The sequence below is a fragment of the Antechinus flavipes genome, chromosome 3, assembly GCF_016432865.1.
Source record: "Antechinus flavipes isolate AdamAnt ecotype Samford, QLD, Australia chromosome 3, AdamAnt_v2, whole genome shotgun sequence".
In the NCBI taxonomy this organism is placed as follows: Eukaryota; Metazoa; Chordata; class Mammalia; order Dasyuromorphia; family Dasyuridae; genus Antechinus; species Antechinus flavipes.
The window spans coordinates 236,908,348-236,934,340 of NC_067400.1; the positions used below are offsets into that span (position 1 = coordinate 236,908,348).

The 25,993-nt window shown below is 35.2% G+C and overlaps 1 protein-coding gene across 2 annotated transcripts in view; it reads right to left on the reverse strand.

Annotated features, from left to right (window-relative positions):
* The window catches only part of AFF3 (ALF transcription elongation factor 3), a 658,463-nt gene that overhangs the window by 200,669 nt on the left and 431,801 nt on the right, over positions 1–25,993 (reverse strand). For both annotated transcript variants that reach the window (XM_051984722.1, XM_051984720.1), the window contains exon 7: positions 20,034–20,085. In XM_051984722.1, the coding sequence (XP_051840682.1) occupies positions 20,034–20,085 (52 nt within the window). The remainder of the gene's footprint in view (positions 1–20,033; positions 20,086–25,993) is intronic.

Here is a 25,993-nt window from a genome sequence, read left to right on the forward strand (position 1 = left end):
GAAATTGTAAACGCAATCCTTTAAATGCCTCTCAAAGAAATAAAAATTTCCTTTCATCTAAAAGGGTGGCCTGATTTTTTTTTTTTTTTTTTTTTTTACTGACTCTAATAGCCCTGTATATGTCATCTGCCTGGGTCTCTAGGTTTACCAGCACATACTGAAACTGTCAATTCCTCGGCACTTTTGGGAAGTGAATATTTGCATATTAATCAAACAATAAAATCTTCAAAGGCCACATTCACAAAATATGCAATAATCTTACTCTTAAAATACTGAAGGTGTAATAGTAACATGGAAATGGTCTTACCCCGAAGAAGGTTGGCTCCAGCTGTGGCTAAGCAAGTCAAAAACTAGTAAACTTGCTTGTAATAACATCCTAACAAATCCAAAGGTTTTCCCCCATCCACAGTTAAAAAATCATCTCTTATAGCAGTGTGTCAAATCCAAGTTCAAAGATTAAGGCAAGAAGCTTGCTTATAGTAATTTGCTTGGTTAGAGGAAAAAAAATTAATCTGTCTTGAAACTGTCAGTTAAATAGTTTTGAAGCCAAAAAAAAAAAAAAAAATCCACTCTCACTATTCCAAGCAGAACTCTAAGATTGTTACGCAGTGGCAAATTCATCTTTCCTTCAGGTATCTGATATCTCTCTGTGTTTCAAAGCAAAGCAAACAAACAAAAAAGTTATCCATGAAGCTTTAAGAGATTCTTGGTAGTCACAGATGAAATTCTTCAGCTTTCTTTGATGTTAAAAGAGACCAAGGATCCCACCGAAAAAGAACTTCCTTGCAATTAAAAACAATCAGTATTCCAACAAAGCTGAAAACTAAGGGTTCTTCGGATCCCGAAATCTTTCTTGGATGAGCTTTAGTGTTCAGATGTTAATAGGATGCCTGGATTTTTAAAAAACCTGGCTAACATTCAGGCTAAAGAGTCTGTGAAACAGACTTTTTCCATCCTATGACCTCAGTCTTAGGATTTCTTCTTTACAAAATGTTAGTTATTTTACTTGGCGTCTTGCCAAAATTCTGTGTGTGTGTGTGTGTGTGTGTGTGTGTGTGTGTGTGTGTGTGTGTGTGTGTATCTCCTCTCTCTCTCTCTCTCTCTCTCTCTCTCTCTCTCTCTCTCTCTCTCTCTCTCTCTCTCTCTCTCCTCCTTTCCCTTCCCTGCTTCCTGTCTTTCTCTCCCTTCCTCTTTCTCCCTCTCCTCTTTCTCCTTTTTAAAAACATTGTTGTTGCACTGAACCAAGCTGAAGTCTATCTTGACCTACGTTGTGCTTAGGTTTAGAGGGTGGGCAGTGGAGAGGAAAGGGGATAGCAAAGGTATCAGTTTACAATCAACATTCAGAATTAAAAAGCCAAAGCTCAATCTGGATTCCTGTTATTTTTTTTAAAACAAATAATTTGTCTACTCAATTTGACTACAGTTTTGTCTATGTTCAAAATTCAGGGGATAAAATAAGGTTTATTAAATGCCTATTTTTACATAGCATATCATATCTTGATAATGTATAAACTATATATCCATCAGAACTTTCTTGGGCAGCCCAGGGTTTCAGATTTCACACAGCATTCACTCAGAATAAAGACTTTAGAAAACCAGTCATCCAGATAATAAGTAATCTTAATTAAGTAACAAATTGCTTAAGAAACTTTTATTTTTTTAAAAATCAAGATGGAACACTTTTTAAAGGCCTTTAAATATTTCTCCTTCACCTTCATGTTCCCCTGTATTTCTAAGTAATCTTAACATTATATTGCATTACTAACTCAATTTATCTCAACATTTTAAAAGTATCAACTATATGCAAGGATACAGGAAAAAAAATGGAAAAGAGCTCTTGTCTTTAGAGAGCTTATATTTTATTGGGGAAATGGACTATTTAAACAAATTTAAACCAAAAAAACCCCAATATAATTTTCAGTGGGGGAGGGGAGAATACACTAATTATGAGAAGGAGTAGGGAAAGCCTCTCTGTAGGAGGTCGCAAACAACAAGAATTCTAAAAGGCAGAAGTGGGGTCAGAACTTTTCCCACTATTCCAGTAATTTTTGTTGTTGCTCCTTGAATTCTTTTCAACAAGATCAAAAATGAAAGATATTGTGATCTCTCAAAGTAATATATTATGCATAATGATTTGCAATTACTTATTGCTTAGGTGCTATTAAAGAATTTTTCATGTTAACCCCAGTGCTCCACTGTCCTGAGCTCTTGACTACTAGGACAGAACAATTCCACAGCTGCTTGCCCAGTAATCTGAGCTCTTTCATTTTAAAGGTGAGGAAACTGAATTTTAGCTTTCTTAGGTACACTTTTCAATTACTCAGAAGTATGAGAGCCAGAATTTGAACTCATGTTTTCTAACTCCTTTCTTAGTATCTGTGTAACATTACTGATTCATTATTGAACTCTGAAAGAGCCATAACCTCTAATCTTATTTTTCACAAATGAACTAAGCCAGTTTTCTCCTATCCTGTACTTGTGCAGCTGTTTTTTAAAACTTAATCAAAGGATTTTCCTTTTTATTTTTTATCAGTTTCATGTTTTTTTCCCATAGCTCTGGAATGTCAGGCTTTGAAAGGATAGGTCCTGGGTAGGAATCCTGCTTTTCATAATTAATTGTTGGATGATCCTAGACCTTCGCCAAGTCTCAACCTCCCTAAGGCTGAGTTTCCTTACCTATAAAATGAAGAGAAGAGCAAGTAGATGGAACAATAGAGAGAGTACCCTGTAGTCAAAAAAACTACTCTTTGTGAGTTAAAATCTGGTCTCAGACACTTACTAGTTGTCTGGACAAGTCACTAGTTGCCTCAGTTTCCTCATCTGTCAAATGAGTTGGAAAAAGGAAATGGCAAAGCATTTCAGTCTCTCTGTCAAAAAAACCCCAAATGGGGTTATGGAGAGTCAGACTTGACTGAAAAATGAAAACAGGACAGACTAGTTGGCTTCTGATATTCTTTCAGAACTAGACACTATGATATTAGCTGTGTATTAGCTATCTCTTCAAACTTTGCATCATCTGCAAGACTGATGAGTTCACCTTCTATGACTTCATCCAAGCCAGTCCTTAAAAGGTTGAATAGATCAAAGTTGTGGAGAAAACTTTGTAACATGTCAAAAATAATTATCTCCCCCCTCCAGTTTCCTATTGGATCATGCTAGCAGAGATGTCAAACTTGCCACATAACTCCATAGTGTAGCACCAGATTAAAAATGTAATTGTGAAATGATTCACAAAATAATAAGAATACAGTACAACACAGATCGTATTAATTTGTGGTTTTCTAAGCCAGTATTTGCAGCAACAGGAATGCATTGCTATTTGAGTTTGACACTACTTATTAATGGGATCATAATAAAGTCATGGATTTAGAGCTAAAATGGCCTCTAGAGTCTAATTAATCCAACTCCCTCACTTTGTAAAAGAGGAAACCAAAGCCTTCAAAGGTTTTAAGGGACTTGGCCAAGATAATAGAGAAAGCAAGTATGTAAATCCAGGATTTGAAATCAGCTCTTTTGACTCCATGATCATAACCTCCTATTATCTTATGTTCAAACCAGAGCTCTCTGAGTACAGTTGTTTAATGTGTTATAAATTCATCTGACTGAACTGTTAGCCAAACTATATTCTTGATGCCACGAGAGATAAGAAATTGCATTATTGAAATCTAATTGAACTATGGGGCATCAAGGTGGTGCCACAGTGCATAGAGTGCCAGGCCTTGAGTCAGGAAGACTCAGCTCTGTGAATCTAAATTTGGCCTCAGATAACTTAATATGATCCTGGGCAAGTCATCTTACCATATTTGCATCTTCTGTAAAATCAGCTGGAGAGGGAAATAGCAAACCATTCTAGTATCTTTGCCAAGAAAATCTCTTTTTTTAATAAAGTTTTTTATTTTCAAAACAAATGCACATATAATTTGACACATTGACCCTTGCATAGCCTTGTGTTTCAGATTTTCTCCTCCTTCCCCTCACCCTCTCCCCTAGACAGCAAGCAATTCAATATATGTTAAATATGTTAAAATATATGTTAAATCCAATATGCATAAACATTTGTACAATTCTCTTGCTGCACAAGAGAAATCAGATCAAAAAAAAAAAAGAAAGTAAACAAGTAAGAAAACAAAATGCAAGCAAACAACAACAAAAAGAGTGGGAATGTTATGTTGTGATCCACATTCAGTTCCCACAGTCCTCTCTCTGGGTGCAGTTGGCTCTCTTTACCACAAGATCATTGCTGGCATCAGTCATCTCATTGTTGGAAAGAGACACGTTCATCAGAATTGATTGTTGTATAATATGAACATTGCTGTGTACAATTTTCTGCTTATTTCACTTAGTATCAGTTCATGTAAGTCTCTTCAATCCTCTCTAAAATCATCCTGCTGGTCATTTCTTATAGAATAATAATATTCAATAACATTCATATACCATAACTTACTCAGCCATTCTCCAATTTATGGGCATCCACTCAGTTTCCAGTTTCTAGCCACTACAAAGAGGGCTGCCACAACATTTTTGCACACATGAATCCCTTTCTTTCCTTTAAGATCTCTTTGGGATAGAAGCCCTATAAAAACACTGCTGGTCAAAGGTTGTGCACAGTTTGATAACTTTTTGAACACAGTTCCAAATCGCTCTCCAGAATGATTGGATCCATTCACATTTCCACCAACAATTTATTAGTGTCCCAGTTTTCCTACATCCCCTCCAGTATTTGTCCTTATCTTTTCCTGGCATCTTAGCCAATCTGACAGGTTCTTAATTTGCATTTTTCTGATCAATAGTGATTTATAGCAACTTCTCATATGATTAGAAATAGTTTTAATTTCTTCATCTGAAAATTGTCTGTTCATATCCTTTGACTATTTGTCAATTGCAGAATGGCTTGTATTCTTATAAATTTGAGTCAATGCCAAGAAAATCTCAAAATGAGTATGCAAAAAATTTAAAATATTTGAACAACACTAACAACAAAGCTGAACTTTGTCTACAATATTTTGCTGATTTTATCAAAATAATATTCCTATAAATAAATTTAATTTGTGATTTAATCTGGTCATCCTGATACTCAGGAGCCTTTCTAATTAACCTTTTCTAACTAATCCCAATCTATCTGCTTAATCATTCATGCAAAAATATTTCAAGACCAGATTAGGTATATTTGAAAGAGCTCTAGATTTCTAGTCAGATGACCTAGATTCAAATCCTGTTTCTGCCTCTTACTATATATGTTTGCCATTGGACAACTCATCTCTCCAAGATTCAGTTTCTTTATCTAAAAAAAATGAAGGGGTTAGATAAAATGATCTCTGAAATCTTTTCCAAGGCCAAATCTATGGCCTTATGATACAGACCCTGTTCTGAGGGAGTTTAAAACAGAAGGGGGAAAGCTCATTACAACTACCATCTCCTGAATTATGGACACTGAAGTAAATACTAAATAACAAACAAAGGGGACAAGGAAGAAAGAGATATGTGAAAAGATATGTGAAAACAAAGCATTATGAGAAATATAGGAAGGAAGGATTACTTTTATGTTGAGGATAGGAAGTAATGTCAGTGTAGAATCCATGGAAGAGGTTGCAGGTGAACTTTCTAAAAAGGAAAGGATTTCAAAAAAAAGAAATATTTGTGTTTGTACTAGATTGGGGTAGAAATTTAATGAATTTAATTTAATGAAAAATTTAATGAAATTTTTAAAATAAGCATTATTTTAGGTACTCTCTGGATATGAATAAAGGCAAAGTAATGGGAGAGTAAAGGAGAAAAAATAAAAAATAAAGAACAATCAAGTTGTCAAAACATTGAGAACCTGAAGGAGAATAGTGCAAAATGAGGCTAGAAAGGTAGTTTGGAATGAGGCTATGCAAGGACTTGAATGACAAGATCTATAGTTCATACCTGAATATCTGTGCAAAGGGGAACTACTGAGAGTTTCAAACAAAAAGGTGATCATAGCAGGATATTTGGAAAATTCTTAAGGCAGCAGTGTAAAGGAAGTATTAAAGAAGGAAGAGGCCAAAGACAGTAATATTAGTTAGGAGATTATTAAAAAGTCCAAGGAGAAGGATAATGAGGGTTGGAATTAGGGTATCTGCAATGGAAGTAGAAAGATGGAAGATATTTATTTCCAGAGTAGAGCTGGTAAGATTTGCAGCCAAATGGATGGGGGAGGGTAAAGAAAACAGAAGAGTCAAAGATGCCTCTGAGGTATTAAGCCAAGGTGATAGAAGGACAGTGATGACATCTATAGGACTAAAGTTGATTGGAGAAGGAAGGATTTATGGAGGAAGATAAAGAGTTCTGTTTGGGCATTTTGTATTTGGCACATCTAGATGGAAATATATGGCAGGCAGTTGGAAATATAGAACTAGTGCTTTGGGGAGAAGTCAGGGAATCATCTGCACTTAGATGATAACTGAAGTTTTAAAAGTAGATGAGATCATCATGGGAGAAAGTATAGATGGAGCAGAGAAAAGAAGCACAATAAAATCTTTGAGGACATTCATATTGAAAAGAAATGAAGACAATAAGGAAATATGAAGAGTGGTTGAAAATGGGGGTCAACCAGGAAGCTAGAGTATCATGGGAATGGAAAACAAGATTTATTTGTAAAAGAAAAAAAATTGCACAGAAAGTTTTTACCTGGTGTTTTAAAAGGTAGCAACAAAAATTGAAAACACATCCATTAATATTGGCCAATATGGAGAGGAAAAAAAGAGATAATCTTGGAGAACTCAAGAAAATACAATTCCGTTTTCAGTTTTACACTTGAAATAAAGGTATTGGGTTGTTTATTTTTGCCCTTAAATGCTTTGTGTTTTGTTTTTTCAATATTGCAAATAAAAATGTTACTTTTATTCAAAATGATTTTTCAATTTAACAATTGGCTCTCCCAAGTTCAGGTTGTTTGTAACACTTGCCTGTAAGGTAAATTGAAGATAATCAACATAGAGAAGACATCAGTAATTAGAGGAGTTGGGAAAATTTTTTTTTTCTGGTGGTGGGATTTTAAGCTGGCATTTGAAATAAGCCAGAGAACCAGAAATGCTGAGAAGGAAAGTAAGTTTAGCAATAGGGAACATTCAGGGAAACTGCCTGGAGCCAACAGGGTATACATTGCTCAAGGAAAAGCAAGGAGGAATAAAGAGTAGGAGGAAAGGAGGATGGAGCTTTATGATATTATTTTGTTATCCTTTCTAAGCCTTCTTTTCTCCAAGATAAAAATCTCCAATTTATTCAAACAATCCTCATGTAACATGACTTTGAGTCCATTAAGCATCATGGTTCCTATTCTCTAAACATTTTCATATTATTTTGGTGCCCTTCTTAAAATGTAAAACCCAGGATTGAACATAATAATAGAGATTTGGTCCAGTAATAGTAAAGCTCATTACAGCTACCACCTCCTGAATTATGGACACTAAAGTAAATACTAAATAAGAAACAAACAAATATACTCCCCAAAAAAGATTTTTCATGAACATGTTCTGAGTAATCTCCAGATTTGGATGAGGCTGTGTGAAGCTGATATTTCTTTCTATAAAATAGGAACCAAAATTTTTATTCTATTGGTTCAAGTTAAGAACCAATTCCTTTTAATGAGAGCACACACAAAAGATTTGTGATTTCATAAGCATTGGACCTGATGATGATGATGAAACTCCCAGTACTGATACAGACTCAGAGATTATGACTCAGTGGACAAATCCCAGAAAGTTGCCTGGGGTATGGCAGTTAGCATTAGTTCCCATAGCTAGTTGTCAGTGGTAGGATATGAATCCAGGTCTTCCTGAGTTCAAACCCAGTGCTATATTTCATGTTTCTACAAACATTTACAGTGTAATAAGTGCTTTTTAGTTATTCATTTACTTTTTCTCGCTGGATCTGAAGAAATAAAGTATTAGCAGAAGAAACACTGGACCACTTTTGGGACCATGGGCAATTTATTTAACTTCTTTCATTTCCTCATTAGTAAAAAGGGGACCATAACAATATTACCTGAGTCATTAGATTATGAAAAATATTTTATGTATGAAAAAGTGATACATAAATGTGATATTATTGGTCAATCTTTTTATTGTATGATAGACTTAAATGAACAACTCTTTTTGTATTGCCATCATACTGCTAACATTTAGTACCTACTCTCATAGCATCTAGCCTTGAACTGTGCAAGCCCTCTTCATCTCTCAAATGGTCTATTGCAAAAGAACCTGAATTGGTTTCCTTAATTGCATTATCTCTTATTTCCAATTAATTTTTTCATAGAGCTAAAAAAAGTCAGTATTTTTTTTTGTTTGGTTAAAAAAATCAGTATTTTGCAAACTCAGATTTGACTGTCTCACACCTCTGCTCAAGAACTCTTTTAATATAGTTGTTGAATCAGTCACAACTGGTTCTCAAAAATCCTTAATGATTTCCTATTTCCGCTAGGATAAAATTCTTCAGGCTACAATTTAAAGCCCTTCACATTCTAGATCTCATTTACCTATCCAGTCTAATTTTACATTACTTTACGCAAAGTATGTTCTAATCAAACTGTCTTACTAGCTTGTCTTCATGTATGATATTTCATATCCTAACTATTATAGACTCTGAATGAGTCATCTCCTATGTCTAGAAAAGGGCTTCTTAAACTTTTTCCACTCATGACCCTTTTTTTGCCCAAGAAATTTTTACACAACTCTGGGTATATAGGTATATAAAATATATACACAAAATCAAACATTTCCTGATAATAAGTCATAATTTGTGATCCCAAAATTTAATTTATATAACCGCATATAGGATTGCAACCTACAGTTTAAGAAGTTTTGGTCTATGGGCAGCTAGATGGTGTAGTGGATAGAGTACCAGCCCTGATGTCAGAAGGACCTGAGTTCAAATTCGGCCTCAGACATTTAATACTTCCTAGCTATGTGATCCTCAGCAAATCACTTATCTCCAATTGCCTCAGGAGAAAAAAAAAAGTTTTGGTCTAGAACGCAATCTTTTTTTTTTTTTCATCTCTATTACAAACTTAGGTTTCTTTAAATCACAACTCAAGTAATACCTTCTATTTGAAGCTTTTCTAGTTCCCCCACCTCCCAGTTTTGACCACAATAAAAACTGAGACAAATAAACATGAAATCTTTCTAGATAAATTTAATACTTTGTTACTAAATGTATATTATGATTAAACACATGTAATATATATATCCATCCTATACACGCATGTGAGTATATGTGTACACACATATATCCTACTGGCATCAGCAATGTTAAGTCTGGGTTATAATATGACTCTGGTTTTATAATCCAAGGGTCAATTAGGAAATGTTAAAGCTTCATGATAATACAAAACACTTGAATTAAGGCACTTTGAGTTAAAAGGTATGTGTGTGTGTGTGTATGTGTGAGATATGTTTGTCCATCACTTCCTCTACCTTCTATGTCCCTATAGTATATATCTTTATGTCTCTATGTTTAGGGATTATTTAGGAGGCAAAGACCAGGTTGAAATTCTCTTAGCTGAACTTTGGAAATAGTGGTTAAAATATTCTACATGCTTTTGTGGGGACTGAATGAGCTGATTTACTGAAATAAACTCTGACACCATCAGAAGGTTCACTTTCCAACTCAGAGTTGAGGTAAACAGGTGGAACAGGGCAGTGAAGCCAACATTTCACTTTTGCCAGCTCCTTGGTTTGTGGAGAAATACCAGACTTCAGTCTCTGCTATTTTCAAGACCTCCATCATTCTACAGAAACACTAACCTCATTCATTATCCAAAATCATGCTTTTTTCCCCTTTCTTTTTTTTTTTTTTCTTATAGGCTCTTTGAGACATAGTTCTTTTGAAAACATCATGGTGATATATCAAAAGCAGTTAGAGATAAGCTAGGCAGACATACATTTGGATAGAGGAAGAATTCTTCCTTAATTGTCTCTTTTATCCCATTCTGTATCTTTGGATTGCAGTACAAGCAGTTTTGGGAGACACCTTGTTCCCCAACTATGGAAAGCATCAGCTGTGTAAAGTGGGAGAGGAAAGGGAGTCAGTGACTCAGAGGAAAGAATTTGGCTGACAAACACCCACCATCCGTCCTCTGAGGGCTTGAAACCTAACTATATTTAGTAGAACAGAAAGTCTAAGTCCAGCTGATGCCAAGGTTTAGTATTTGTGAATGAAAATGTGAAAAATGTGTGCTTAACATATTCTATCTTGTTGTGCTCTTTATATAGTTTCATCACAACAGTTTGAAGAGAATGTTATAAAAATATAGAGAGAAAGTATAGCAGGTCCTTTAGGAAAAAAAAAACCTATTGAAATCTCTGGCAAGGAATGATTAAGAATAACAAAAAATTGGTTTTTGGTTAGTTATTTTTTGTTGCTGTTGCTATGTTGAAGGATCAAAGAAGGGAGGAGGCTACTGCTTGAGGTGGATGAGATGATAAAAATGAAGACACTGAACTAACTTAACTCTTATTTTTATGCTGTTTTCTTCTCAAAGAGGAGTGATCTTTGAATTGGGAAGGAGAATAGAATAGTAGCAAGATAAGGAAGGAGATGATCAGGAAACATCTGGTCACCATCTATGAATTAAAATCATCAGACTCACATTAGTTGCATTCAAAAGTATGGAAAGAGCTGATAGATGTGTGATGGCTGAGATGTTGTCAGTGACCTTGTTAGTCTGTCAATCAGTTAGTTAACAACATTTATTAAATTATCACATGCCAGGAACTTTGCAAAGTATTAGGGATGCAAAGAAAGGCAAAAACCTACCCTTGTTCTAGAGAAGCTCATTTTATTGGGAAGACAACATGCAAACAGCTATTGTAAAACAAGACAAAGGATAAATTGTATTTAATCAAAAAGGGAAGACAGCCACATTATAAACCATATAGAAAGGGCTCTTGTAGAAGTTGGGATTTTAGTTGGAACTTGAAGAAAGCCAGGGAAGTGAGGTGATGGAGAGAAAGAGAAAGGAAATTATAGGCAAGAGAAACAGCCAATAAAATGCGGGAAAGCACATATGCAAAAATGTTTGTGGCAACCTTTTTTTTAGTGTCAAGAAACTGGAAACTGAGTGGGTGCCCATCAGTTAGAGAATGGCTGAATATGAATGTTATGGAATATGATTGTTCTGTAAGAAATGATCAGCAGGATGATTTCAGAGAAACCTGGAGAGGCTTACATGAAGTGATGCTAAGTTAAATGAGCAGAACCAGGAGATCATTGTACATGGCAACAGCAAGATTACACCATGATCAATTCTGATGGACATAGCTCTTCTCAACAATGAGATGATACAGGCCAGTTTTAATGTTCTTGTGATAATAAGAGCTACCTGCATCCAGTGAGAGGACTGTGGGAGCTAATTATGGATCATAACATAGTATTTTCACTCTTTTTGTTGTTTGCTTGCATTTTGTTTTCTTTCTCATTTTTCCTTTTTGATCTGATTTTTCTTTTGCAGCATGATATTTGTGGAAATATGTATAGAAGAATTGTACATGTTTAACATATACTGGATTGCTTGCCATCTAAGGAAGGGGGTGAGGAGAAGGGAAGGAGAAAATTTGGAACATAAGGTTTTGCAAGAGTGAATACCGAAAAGTATCCATGCATGTATTTTGAAAATAAAAAGCTTTAATTAGAAAAATGCCGGGAAAGATGGAGTGTGGTATGTGAGGAAGAGTAGTGAGGCTGGTGTAACTGGATTACAGACTATGTGGTAAAGAGTATATAAAGGGTAGGAATTCTGAAAAGGTATACTTAAGGCTCAGTATGACTGATTTAATCTTACAAGAAAGTGTTAACTCAGTGGAATTGATAATACAATGGTTATCTAGTTTAGCATGGTGATTAATTCATTTATCTAATTCAGTATGATTGATTTAATCCTAAAACAAGATGTTAACTCAGTGGAATTAAGATAATGATTCTTCAGTTTACATATACTTAATATAGTTTTACAAGTTGACACCCTACAAGATTGATACCTATGATGATGTATTTGTAATAGAGTATTTAAACTGAGGACAAAGTCAGCCACAGAGATTCCATCTTTGATCAGTCTTGTGGTGACTCTCCTGCCTCCTGCACTTTGAGAGAGAAGACATGACCAGCCTCTGGTGGCTCTCCTGCCTCCTGCATTCCTACATTGAAACCAAGACCCATTCCCAAGACCTCCAGAAAGCTAACCAGAATATTATACTTGAATTCCTAACCTTTGATTCCTTCTCCATACTAATTTTGGAGTCATAGAGACTTTTCCACTGAACTCAGGATCGTGTCAGTCTGGACTGCTGAGTGCAAGTTCCATGTTAGGCACCAAGATGTAATGTTCTGGTTAGCTTTCTGGAGATCTCGGGACTAGCCTTGGTCCCAACAGAATAATCACCACAAGAATAGTCAGGGATAAAGTCCAAAGTCTTTATTATCTCCTTCTCAGTCTGTCTCCTTCACCTGGGGCCAGGCTATCTTTCTGGAGGTCTCTGTCTCAGTTTTCCCTCCAGAATGGATCTTTGTTTCAGTGCAGAAATGCAGGAGGCAGGGGAGCCACCAGAATGGTCCAAGATGGAATCTCCTTGGCTGACTTTTAGAGTTCCTACCCTTTACAAGAGTAAGGTATAATATGACTGAGAAGATGGGGATTTGATTCTGCAGGTGATATGGTGCCACTGGAGTTTATTAAATGGGATTTGGGAAAGGGTGATATAGAGAGGTTTGTGTTTTAGAGAATGGGAGAGGTACTGAAGATTAGAGAGTAAAACTATTTTTCCAGTTAAAAAAAGGGAAGAGGGTACAGTCTTCAAACTGTAGACTACAAATTTCCACTCCCAAAATTCTAGAACACATTGTTATGGGGATAATTTGTATGGGTATTTAGAAAGGGAAGCAGGAATCACTAAACTCCAAGAGTGATGTTATCATGAAAATACTTTAAAAAATATTATCTTTATATTTTAACAAAGCATTTGACAAAGTGTCTCCTGCTAAATTTGTAAGTAGAATATAAGAATAAGGGATCGAAGATAGAATAATAGATGGATACAGAGTTGCATGAATAACCATACCCAAAATGTATCCACATTAATAGCTACTTGGAGAAGAATGCCCCTGCAGAGCTAATTTCGGCTTTATGCTATTGTATATCTTTATCAATTATTTGGATGAAGCTATAAATGACATGAAGCTCGTACATTGGAAGACAGGATCTATAAAGGTACTGAAAAGCTAGAACAATGAGCTGAAACAAATGTAGTAATATTTAATAAGCAGAAATGTTAAGTTCAACATGGGTTCAAAGAATCAATTTCATAGTTATAAGATGGCTTAAGTGTGACTAGATAACAGTTCCAATGAAAAATATCTGGGAGTTTTAGTGAATTACATGGTAAAAATTGGATAGCAGCTTGATAAAGCCAATATTGTCCTAGAACGTATTAAAAGAAAAAGTATAAAGAACAATAGTTATGTTATATTCGGCTATTGTTAGATCTATCTAAAGTATAGTGTTTGGTTCTGGGCACCACATTTTATCTAATAGCTAAAGCTTTAAGGCTTGCAAAAAATTTTCAAAGATTATCTTATTTGATCTTCATAATGATCTCTGAGGTAGCTGCAATTATTATACTCATTTTATAGATGAGAAAACTGAGACAGAGACAATTTCAAGAGAAAACATATTTCTTTGTATGTGATTTGCATAAGATAGGCATTTAAATAATGTTTTGAAATGCAGTGAATTCTCCTTCATGGAAGATCTTCAAATAAATATTTATTGTTAGGGCTATTAAAGAAGAGATTTGGATCAGTTATTATCTAGAACAACTGATCTTTGAGATTCTTTCAACATTTATTTAAATCCCTATCATATGCAAAGCACATACAAAGAAATATGGATTTAAAAGGAAGTCTGTATAAATAACAATTGTTCTTAATAGAAGGAAAATATTTTTAATAGCTGTGTCTAGAAATGGAGTTGGTTTCCTCATGAAATTATAAGTATTTCTTGTCAATGGACATATTCAAGCAAACACTTAATCACCACCTATCAGGAATGTTATAGAAGGGGTTCCAACTCTGGTGGGTGTTAGAATAAAGATTAGATTGAATTAGATTTAGAAAAGGAAGGTTAGAAGATTCCTTAGTTTTCTTTCAGCTATCAGATCATATAATACAAAAGGCAAGTAATTTGTAAAGTAGATTTTTTTTTTAAAGAAGACCCAGTTGAAACAGATACTTTTACTCTCTGACCTTAGCCTCCCCACCATCAATAGGTTCTGCAGGGACTCCTTTTTACTTAACCATTCCATCAATGCTTTCTTTATTTGTCTCCTTTTCATCTGGATATTGATCTCCGCATCTTTCCTTTTTACTTCCAGGAAAGAATTTAGAACCTCCATTCCACTATAATTTTTGGGACCATTCTTTACTTCCCAAAGATACTGGGCTGGGCTCCTCAAGTTCCCTTCCCTTTTCCCTAAAATGCTTGGAGTAAACAGATATTCTTACCACTCACACTTGAGTGGAATCACCAACTGCAAGTGGTAAGATGTCCACTGGAAATCCATGCTATACTGCCTTCCTTGCCACTATGCTTTCAAGATCCTATTTGCCTCAGAAATTGCCCTCTGACTTGCCAATATATCCTAAGGATCTCTGTTCCTTAACATCCACCCTGATGTGGAATCCTAAGCAATAGCAGGCCTTATCTCCACTTTCAGGCTGAACTCTTTTATAGGAATGGTTTCCTCCAGTTAAAATGTGAACTTTTTAAGAGCAGGGACTGTTTTAATTTTCTATTCATATTCCCAGTGCTAAGCATAGTGTTGGGCACACTGTAGTCATTTAACAAATGCTTTTCTGTTCATTCATTCAAGGAATATGTATTAGTACATGGTCACAACACCAGCCTATGTCTGTTCTATTGAGAGCCAATCTAATTCAAGGAGGAGGAGGAGTTCATAACTAATAGTCTGGCCACTAGGCAATGAATTCTTTGACTATGGCAACACATGAAACAAAGAAACATACAAAATGATTTCAGTCCTGTATAGCCCATTTTAACTTCTGCAAAAACAGTAACAAAGTGGTAGAAAAAAAGGCATTAGGAGTCACACAGTTTTTTAAACCATCTTTAAGATGAACAAAAATGTAGTTGTTCTAAATGTGACATACTTATTCAATGACCAGTAAGTTGATATATCACTGAAGGGATTTAACCATATCAATCTTAACATTTTCAATATAACTGGGATCAATTCAATGAGCATCTGAAATTAATTGTTGAACTGAAACCAAAAGATAAAGGTAGTTGTAATTAAAAACAAAGATGTCTCAGACTTTCTCCCTGGAGAACCAAATAAATGAATTGACAGCATTGGTTTTCATGTGTAAAACTTTGCTTTAGGAAACAACACTTGGTCATCTTATTTTGCAAAGCCCATGTTAAGTATTTGCAAAAAGACTTCCATGAAGCATCCTATGGGACAACATCTGTTGTAGAGAATGAGAAGGTAAATATAAATAACTACAATATGATCCTCTAAATTAAATCAATATATCTTTTAATACTCATGAGACTCTGTGCAAAAGAAGGCAAAACCTACATTAAAACATGTATCTGAAATAAAAAAATGAGAAGTTCCAAAGGCTTACAGACCAAACAGAAGCCCAGTATCCATCCACTTAATATGTAGACTTTCTTCAGAAAGAAAGGGAATATTGGACAAGGAAAACATCAAATCATCTCATAAAAATAAAATCGATCATTTTCTAAGAATCACTAAGGAAATACTTAGGTGTTATGTGCTAGGTGTTGAAGATATTAAGAAAAAGCAAAACCACTTCCTGTTCTTAAGGAGCTTTCATTCTAATGAGAGAAGCATCACATATGTACATAAAATGGTACATAACATAAACATACACACAGAAAAGAGAAAAAGAGAGAGAAAAAGGAAGGATGGAAGAAAGAGAGAGAGACAGAGACAGAGAGACACACAGAGAAAGACACAGAGAGAGAGAGAGACAGAGACAGAGAAAGAGGGGGGAGAGGGGGGGAGAGAGAGAGAAGGACAGAGAGAGCGGGGGAAAGAGAGAGAGAGAAAGAGAGAGAGAGAGAGAGAGAGAGAGAGAGAGAGAGAGAGAGAGAGAGAGAGAGAGAGAGCACTTCAAACAGAAATGTCTTATTTCATGAAGCACAAGTTTGGCTGAACCAATGAGTGAGCAATGAGAAGGTAATCTGTTACAAGACTAGATAGATTGATTTTTAAGAGTTTTAATTGTCAAACAAAAGAATTTATATTTGATTCTAGAAGTAACAGGGAAGCATTTGACTTATTAAGCAAAGGTATGATATGGTTTGACCTACAGTTTAAGAAAATAATTTTGGCACACAGTTGGAGGATGGATTGGAGTTGGAAGAAACTTGAGATGAGAAGTTCATTAAGAAGGCTCTTAAAACAAATGATAAAGGCCTGAAGTAGGGAAGTGCTTTTGTGACTGAAAAGGAAGGAACATATGTAAGAAATATTATGGAGAAAGAAAAGATACAATTTAGCAATTCTCTGGATGTGTGGCATGAGTAAGAATCAGGAATCAAGGATAACATTTAGATTATAAACCTGGGTAACCAGAAGAATGGTCATATCCTCAACAGTCACAGGAAAGTTTGAAAGTGATGAATTTTGACATAAAGATAATGAGTTCTATTTTGGCCATGTTAAATTTGAGATGTCAATGGTAATGTGAGATTACACTGATGTGGGAAAGAAACTAGAGCCATAATTAGATAGACATAGACAGATAGGTAGATGGAAAGAGAGATTAAGGGAAAGAGAAGACACAAAGGTAGAGACAGTACACAGACAACTGGGAATTGTCAGTATAGAGAAACTAAAACCATGTGGCTTAAAATGCTGAATTTATATCCAGAAAATTTGAGTTCAAATCTCATCTCAGACACTTAATAGTTGGATGACCCTAGACAAGTTACTCTCTGGACCTTAATTTTCTTATCTGTGAAATGAAGAAATTGGACCTGATGTTCTCTAAGTTGCTTCTGGTTCTAAATCTATGATCCAATGATCCATGGGAGGTAATGAAATCATAGAGCGAGTATTCAGAGGGAAAGGAAAATAATGTCTAGGATGGAATCTTGGCAAATACCCAGAGTGGGCGGGTAAGATATTGATGAGGACATTGAAGAAGTATTCAGAAAGATAGGAGGAAAATCAAGAAATAGCAGAATCATGAAAACCCAGAAAGAGGAAAGTTATCTAGAAAAAGAAGGTGGTCAACAGTATTAATTACTATAGGGAGGTCAAGAATGATTAAGAAAAGTCCATCAGATTTGGCAATTAAATGAAATTGGAAACTTTGGAAAGAACAATTTTAGTTCAATGTTGAGGCTAGAAGGCAGGTTACAAAGAGTTTTAAAAAGAGGAGAGGACAGAAAGTGAATGTAAATAAATTTTTTCTTCATTTTGCTAGGAAAGGGAAGAGAAATATAAAATAATATTTAGTTGGTATGGTAGGATCTAGATCTTTTTTTAAAAGAATAAAGGAAATTTGGACATGTTTGTATACAGCAGAGAAGGAACCACTAGACAAAAAGAAAATTAAGAGTAACTATTTAGTAAACATTGTAGAAAAGACAACTACTTGCTAGAAAAGATGGGAGAGGGTAGAATCAAGGCTCCATGTAGAGAGGATGGTGTTGGAAAGCAAAAGGGCCACTTGTTCATTAAAGATTAGAGTGATGTCAGATGAAGAGGAGAGAGAAGAAAGAAGGCTAGGTGAATTTTTACAAAATATGAGGTACTAAAATGAGAAGGTAGGGTAAATATCTGGCATAGAAGTCTCAAGGACAGAAAACAAACTCCTTTATTAACCATGGTTTTTTAAAAACCTTAATTTGTACTCTGAGTCCATCACTCCTCTATTAGATAGCATGTTTCATCATGGGTCCTCTGAAAACCTGGCTGGTCATTGTGATAATTGATTATTTCTCTATATATTACATATATACAATTTCTCCATATATTTTAAAGATTTCAGTGTCCCTCTAACTTAGTATTATTTTCTGTAAACGTAATATAGTAGTCATTTGGGACTCCAGTGAAATATCATAGTTTTTATACTGCCTAATACTTATGGGAAGTGAAGTGAGAGGCCATGGGTAGAATTAGCATCACAATAGACAATCACCCTGCCAAATCCTGTCCTTCACAAAATAAAGTAAGTCTTCCAAATGGCAAGAGAAGGCCTGTTTTCGACAATTCTGCTGGTATGGTGCCAGTCTATTTTACTCTGTCTGCCAGAAGCTGATGCTTTCCTCTGTTCAGATGCCCTCTACCTCAACCAGGTAGTCCCAATTCATTGGTTACCATAGGCTGGTCACTTAGGGCTTAGTTTTTGGCTCCAGAAAAATCATTTTATAAAAATATGAAGCCTGAGGTAGTGATCAAGGTCTTTTCTTGGTGGTTTGTTTTTGGTTTTATATATTACTTTTTTTTTTAATATGTTACTTTGATCTCCCTGTCTGATCATTTGAATTTTTGCACATTTCCAGATCTGTGACCATCCACTTGAATGATGGACCTGCCACTTTACTCTGCCTTTAGATATATGTATCATACTAGTTCCAGTCTGTCTCCTAAGTTAACCTTTATCTCTATTTAACTATTTGGTTCGTTCTCCTGAGACCCACCAGATTCCTCAAGCCTTACATTTGCTTTGAAGGCCTCCAGTTATTGCTCTGTACTCCTAATTTGCTGTTATCCTCTAAGTAGTGTGACACATCACATCATTTTAGAAAGTCTCATTCTACAATTCCTACAATTCAGTAACTAAGCAAAATGGGATAAAACAAATGACTGAGGAGTGGTTTTATTTAAATAATTGAAGAAAGAGGAGCCAAGTTTCAAGTTAATCGCCACAACTTTCTCAAACTTCGCCACAGGACTCTAACATAAATTATGAGATAAGGATATTGAATTATGGAAAACAATTTTTTTGGGGGAAATGGACATTTTAGAAATTTACAAGGAAGGATTCCTTTAGTCTTATCCAAATCACTATTAGTAAAATCTACCCTATGCTAGATGTGATTTTCAGAATGGTTTTTAAATGCAAAATTCTAGGGCTTTCCCCCCAATGGATTTCATAAAGGTCAGTGTTATTGTCACTTTTCTTGCCCTCAAGGCTAGAGATTCATAATTTGCAAAGAGACATATTTTAAAAATTATTATTTTTCATAATTGGTATGGGCTAGAAATTGAATTACAAATAAATTACACTCCATCATAAGTTGTATTTAAGGCTCACATATTACTGAGCAATAGCTGAATTTTTAAAAAAGTTCCAACTTTTTCAATTCTCCAAAATCCCTCCAGATGGCATTAAAAGGCTTCTCCTTTTAGCTTTTGTTGCAATGCCATTTTAAAAAAATGGCCATTATTTGAACCATTTTAGACCAAAGCACACAATTAACTGCTCAGAGACATCCTAGGATCAGAAATCAGGACAGTATTATTATGTTTTAAAATATGTATTTGAATAAGTAATGAAGATATATGAATTATGCACTATGTGTGCATATATGTACATATATGTATGCAAAAACAATCTAATAAATTAAACTGTTTTTCATGAAAACACACACACACACACACACACACACACACACACACATCCCTCTCTCCTTCTCTCCCCCTTTCCTTTCCTCTCTTCTCTCTTTCTCTCTCACACAAATACACACCCACTACAAGTCTACCCTCAAAAATCCCATTATATTTGCATGATTCAGTAGAGGACCATTCCTCTATCTCAAGATCACTCATGCTAATGATACTAATGAACTGAATATGCATCTGCACTTAAAAAACATTTTAAAGAGGGACATTATCACAAGAGAGAACCACAAGCTTCCTTCTGTTTTTTTTTTTTTTTTTTTAAGTACTCCCACTATTCTGTATCACAAAGCGGATTAAAAAACAGTTATCTTGGATTAAAACATGAAATCAACTTACGAAGTATTTGATGTACCATTGTCCGGACTCTTTGGCTCAGCATCATTTTTCTCTTAAGAAAAGAAGCAGAGGAAAAAACACAAAGAATACGTGAATATAACAGTCTTCAAGATTTGAGAGAGATAAAATACATTCTCATGCTCATATTAACAATATTGCAAAATGTGCAGCAGGAGGCTTTTTAAACATCTTTTACAATCTGAGAGCCGGATTTACAAAATAATTTCTTCTATGCTATCCAATTGCCCAAGTAATGATTTATAAGTAGGTACTAAAGTGCTATTTACAAACAACTAGGAGGCTCAATGCAGGAGACAGTGCCAAAGTATTCTTATCTTACAGAGAGACTCTTCCACTTCATTTTATTGTAAATTAAAGAACTAAAATCTATTAGTATTCAACCACCAAGGCACCTTTTGCTTTGATCCCATTTGTAAGCATAACCTAAATTTCGTCAGATTGGATCAATACATAGTCCTGAGAAATAAGGAAACATTGAGGTCTTGCCATATATCATACTTCCTCCATGTAGCAATTTCTCATCTAGAGCCCTGTCAAACTGTTTTTGGGAGTCTTATGTAAATAGAGAATGAGACAGAAATCAGAAATCCTTCCTGCCTATCTGAGAGGCTCATTAAAGAAATGTTTCTGTGGTCTTTAGTCATTAAAGATTTGACTTGATTTGGTTTATGGAAGTAGAAAGTTTAACCATGGGGCCTATATCCATTTCACTTTGGAATACTCTTGTAATAGGCACAGTATAATTTTTTGTTATTTAATACCAAATACTTGCCAAATGTTCCTGAAAACTGTTACATGGTTTCTCCCTAAGAGCTAGATCACTTAAGAGGTGGTTATTGTGATCACATACCTCTTTGGTTCTGTCTCCTGGGCACATTTGTTCAAGGTTGCCAATTGCTTTGAGATATAAGATGAAAAAATCTCTATATGTCCCTTTGTCATAAATGATTAAATAGGGCTTTTGGTTTAGCTTTTTCTCTACATTTAGAGGTCAAATAAAGATACCTAATATAACAATTTAAGAAAAGTCACATAACAATTCCAAGGAATTAAAAGAATCTCCCAAGTTCTACCATAATTTGTACCAAACACATAATGAAGTTTACAAATATATCAAGACTTTTATAATTGGATACCAACACCAAACACAATCGTCAATTAAATGGAGATTTTTTTTCAGTATCCAACTTTTGTAAGAAAGAGGCAAATTAAATAAGCTATTATCAGATTTTAGTAAAACCAAACCAAATTAACCCAAACCAAAATATTCAACTGAAATTTCAGGTTGTGTGCTGAGCTCAGCATACATTCAACTTGATCTGTCACCTTCTACAGTTGCATCTACGGAAATGTACAGTGAAAATTGATCTTAATAGTGATGACTAAGAAGCAATAAAATTAACTAATATAACTAACTAGAAAGAGCTGAAGCAAAAAGGGTTTCTGATTAATTGCAGATAAATCAGAATTCGCGATTAAACAAAATGCCTTCTATTTCATGAGTATTTTGGTCAGTTTAAAATCAATTTTTTTGCATTATTATTCAAATTTTATGAATGGGAAACTGGCACACAAATAACACTGTTTAATTTTTGATTAAAGTTTTATAATGAAGTAGCAAAGAAGTTGACTAGACCTTTGTTTTTTTGATATCAATCACTTGTGAATGTTACAAGTGTTAGGAGTTCCTGTGTGTGTGTGTGTGTGTGTGTGTGTGTGTGTGTGTGTGTGTATGTGTGAAGAGAAACTACTTATTTCCTGTAGTCTTGGAGGTTAAGTTGTAGGGTACAATATAGAGAAAGGAGTCTATACTAAAGAAGAGGTGTGGTATGGTGAACAAGAGAGGCCTTTCTGCTGACTGCATTCAACTTCGGACTTACAAACCAGAAAAATCATAGGAAAATTGTGTGGCAGAGAGGGAATATAATAGTGACAAATATCTTGAAAAATCTATCCTTTAAGGTTTAAGATTTACTTGTAGGTCTTATTCTATTGTTTGGGGGGGAAAGGGAAAAAGTCCTGTTCTGTACCATTCCAAATATATTGTCACTTACTTGCCTTTATCAGCTCCTTTTCAAGAATGGAAGCAACCTCAGGGGGGATTGATTAGGTAAGCAGTTTTCATTGAAGGTGTGTGGTGCTGGCAGTGTCCTAAGCAATGCAGTGATAGAAGTATAACTACACAAAGGGACCAGAGCCGGATACATAATGCTGGTTTTCCTTCCTAGGAGAAAGGATTCTCAGCATTTTCTCTATTTTGCTCTCCCTGCTTGCCGCAGCCATATTGTTTCCCTGAACACAATAATCCCCCTTATTTTTCTTTACTCTTTGTCACTCTTCATCCATAGCATCATAAAGGCCAATTTAAAGGCCAATACTAAGGATGTTAATTGTTCTCCATCACTTAAACATGATAGTTGTCTACAACCTTGTTACAGGCATAAATTCAGTAAATATACATCCTTCCCTTTCTAGGTCCTTGATTTAGGTGAGTTGTCTTCTTCACTGGGCTAACACACTTTTACACTATGTCAACATTAGTAGTCTCACGTCTGAATTCTAAAGCTTAATTGTACTTATAGGATTCAATAACTAAATTATGGGATAAAATATTCCAATACATTTTCTGTACTACCCCAAGGGGTTATAAAGTTAAAATTTCAATGATGGAGCGTTCATCTATGGAGCTATCTGGTTTGTTTGGAACTCAGTCTCATAAAACTTTATTCTTCCCTTTCTTTTTCTGGTAGCAATAACCCCCTTCCCCCAAACAAACAATAACCCTGTTATAACAAGCAAAATTTCTAAATCTATCTAAGAAGCCAGCTTGGTACTTGATCTATGTCTAAAAAATGCTCTATTCTCTCCTAATTCTCTACCACATCTTCCCTGCCCCAGTCAAAAAAAAATTCACCAGGAAATTCCATCACAGCTGCACAGATCACAAAATCATAGATTTAGGGCTAACAATTTACTTAGAGGTCACTGAGTCCAACTATCTCATTTTATAGATAGGGATAGCTGAGGCTGAGAGGAGTTAGTTGATTTGACCAAAGTCACAAAATTAGTAAAAGTAGTGAACTTTAAACTTGACCAAAGTCATAAAATAAAAAAAAAATTAGTAAAAGTAATGAACTCAAGCTTCAACTCCAGGGTGTATCTGTCTGTCTGTCTGTCTCTGTCTCTGTCTGTCTCACTCTCTCTCTCCCTCCTTCTCCCCGCCACTGTGTGTGTGTGTGTGTGTGTGTGTGTGTGTGTGTGTGTATGTGTGTGTGTGTGTGTTTTAACTATGTAAGCCTGGACACGGAAAAAATAAAAAGTCAGGGAAAGCCAGCAATTTGAATTTCCCTGGTGAACACATGTGAATAGTCCTACAATCCTCACCCATGCAGAAGCAGTAGCAGCAAATTAGTAAATTTGTTTTTGAGCTCACACTGTGATTGGAAGTTTTGTTCCCTGGGTTAGGTTTGTGATGTAGCTATTTAGTTTGGAAAGGACTTAAACAAGTCCAGTTAATTAATTCCAGGTCAGGAAAAACAAACCAATCCCAGTCACACTAGTACTGTTGTCACCATCAACAATCACAACTCCTACACATGCTCCTTGTACAGGTAGCTACATTTGCTTTAAGTAAAGTATAACTGATCTGAAGTATAATTTTCTCTCAAAGCAGAATCTTCCTCTATCCCTCCCCCTTCAATTTCAGGAAGCTGGTTAATTTCTCCCCCTTTTTATGGCTTGTCACTAAGTACATCTCACACAGGCAATTAAATGCAACCCACAACAAACAGGCCTGGGAATGTAAGGCAGTCTCATACATTTCAAAACACCTTGTGCCAGAAAAAAACTCAATAACAAAAGCTAATACAATGTTTCTGTTACTCTAATAAATATACTTTACCTCCAGCAATAATGCTGTCATGGAACCCACAGGTGGAGGGATCCCTGACCTGATTACGTGAGGGATCGGGGTTCTGAATGGCTGGTTGGCTTCAGTCAAATCAAGGACAAGCTGTAACTGATTATCAATTCTCTTAGCAGCGCTCACTGTTGTGGCAACAGAGACAACAGAATAGACTTTGGCAAAGGGGAGGGATATAAGCCAGCTAGACAAGACATTTATGAAAAACTCCAAGAGTAAGAGCCTTCAGCAGCTTCAATATTGATAATGGACAAACCTTTCTAGGGAAATTAAATGCAGGATGGTGGACAGAGATAATAGCTGTTCATGTCCTTTAAGAAGCATAGAATGTAAGATATTCCCCATATTGCAAAACTATAATTGATGCATTTTTTGGAGTTAATTTCATATGTTTAAAAAGTTTCCTTTATAAGTCTTGAAATTGGTGGGGTTGCAGGGTGAGATAGAGTGGAGTGATAAAAAAGTAATAGGAGCTAGAGCTTTCTGAGTTGTATACTTTCAGTCTAGTGAATGAACCCTCTCTATCAAAAGTCACCAAAAGCCAGACTGTTTCGTGGCAGATCTGGTTCTGTGACTGGAGACAATAAAGTCATAGGATTAACAACAAACACTGTTGCTGAATCTATTTTGTCATAACCTGTGTGCCCATCATTAAAAAGTCTGACATTATAATGTTGGCTTTGGTGCAACCCTATTTAGTTTTATACATTTATATTGCACCTCAAGGAGAAATGGTTAAAAACAAATCATATAAAATTGGGATTAAATGTTTTCCAGATTCATAGGTCCATCTTTGTATCTCCAGTATTGACTTCATCTATAGTGGATACTTAATAAACATTTGCTACTTCTAATGTCTATACCTTATTACTTCTGAACCCAATGTTATAGGACTGTGACACTATAGATAGGACAATAAAAGAAAGTAAAGAAGTCAATTAAGTGAAATGGAGATGGGAATGGTAATATAGAATATCCTAATTGCTGACCAAGGCCATTGATCATTGACCATGATCTTGCCATTGGACTTTGAAGACTCTGAGGGACAGAGTGAGGCATTATGATCACTTTGTGAAGTTCTGCTCCACTCAAATCCAATTCACTTACAAATCAAATCATCATCCTCATTATTTCATTGGTCTTGTTGAGAAGGAAAGCCAAACAATAACGGCAGATCATTTAGTTAACTTGAAGTAGAGTTTTAGTCCTCTCTTTTGGGACCCTGACATTAATATTAATCTAATTCAAATCGTTTGCTGAATTTTACTTTGCTGGCACTGATATAGGACCTGGCATTTATTAACATTATTATATATAATACACTGGAGTTGTTGAATGGCCTCCAAGATAGACTTAAATATTTGCTGAATTCTTCTCTATTAATGAATAGTATAAGAAACACAATTTTAACATGATATATAATGATTTCTTTGTATAGAGATTCACTATCCATCTTAATATTTAAATTCCTTGATGTCTTATCAAATAACAGGCCTACCTTTTCACCTTGACTTATTAAATAAAATTTAATTCTATGATAAATAGTTCATCACACTGACAAATGTCAATTGTCCTTTCCTAACTTTCTCACATCTCTTCTCTTCACTTACACAGTTCAGGCCTTCATCATTTATTATTTGCATATCATGGTATCACCTCCTTGATATCATGGTTGCTTGAAGACACACCTGAACTATTACAATAGCCTTTTAATTAATGCCTTTGTTCTCCTCCATCTCCAAACCATCCCTAGAGCCACAAAACTTCTCAATGGCCAGGGCCACATTACTCTCCTGCCCAAGAAACTGTAGTGGCTCCCAAGTGCCTTTGGGATAAAATATAAACTTCCCTTTTTAGCATTTAAAGCCCTTTCTGGTCTGTTTCTATCTAACTTGCCTATTTGCTGTTTCTCATACACAACATTATTATCTGTTGCTTCAGCATCTTTGTAACATCTGAACTTCATGCCCAGACTCACCTTAACTCTCTTCTTTGCCTCCTGGAAATCTTAAGTTTC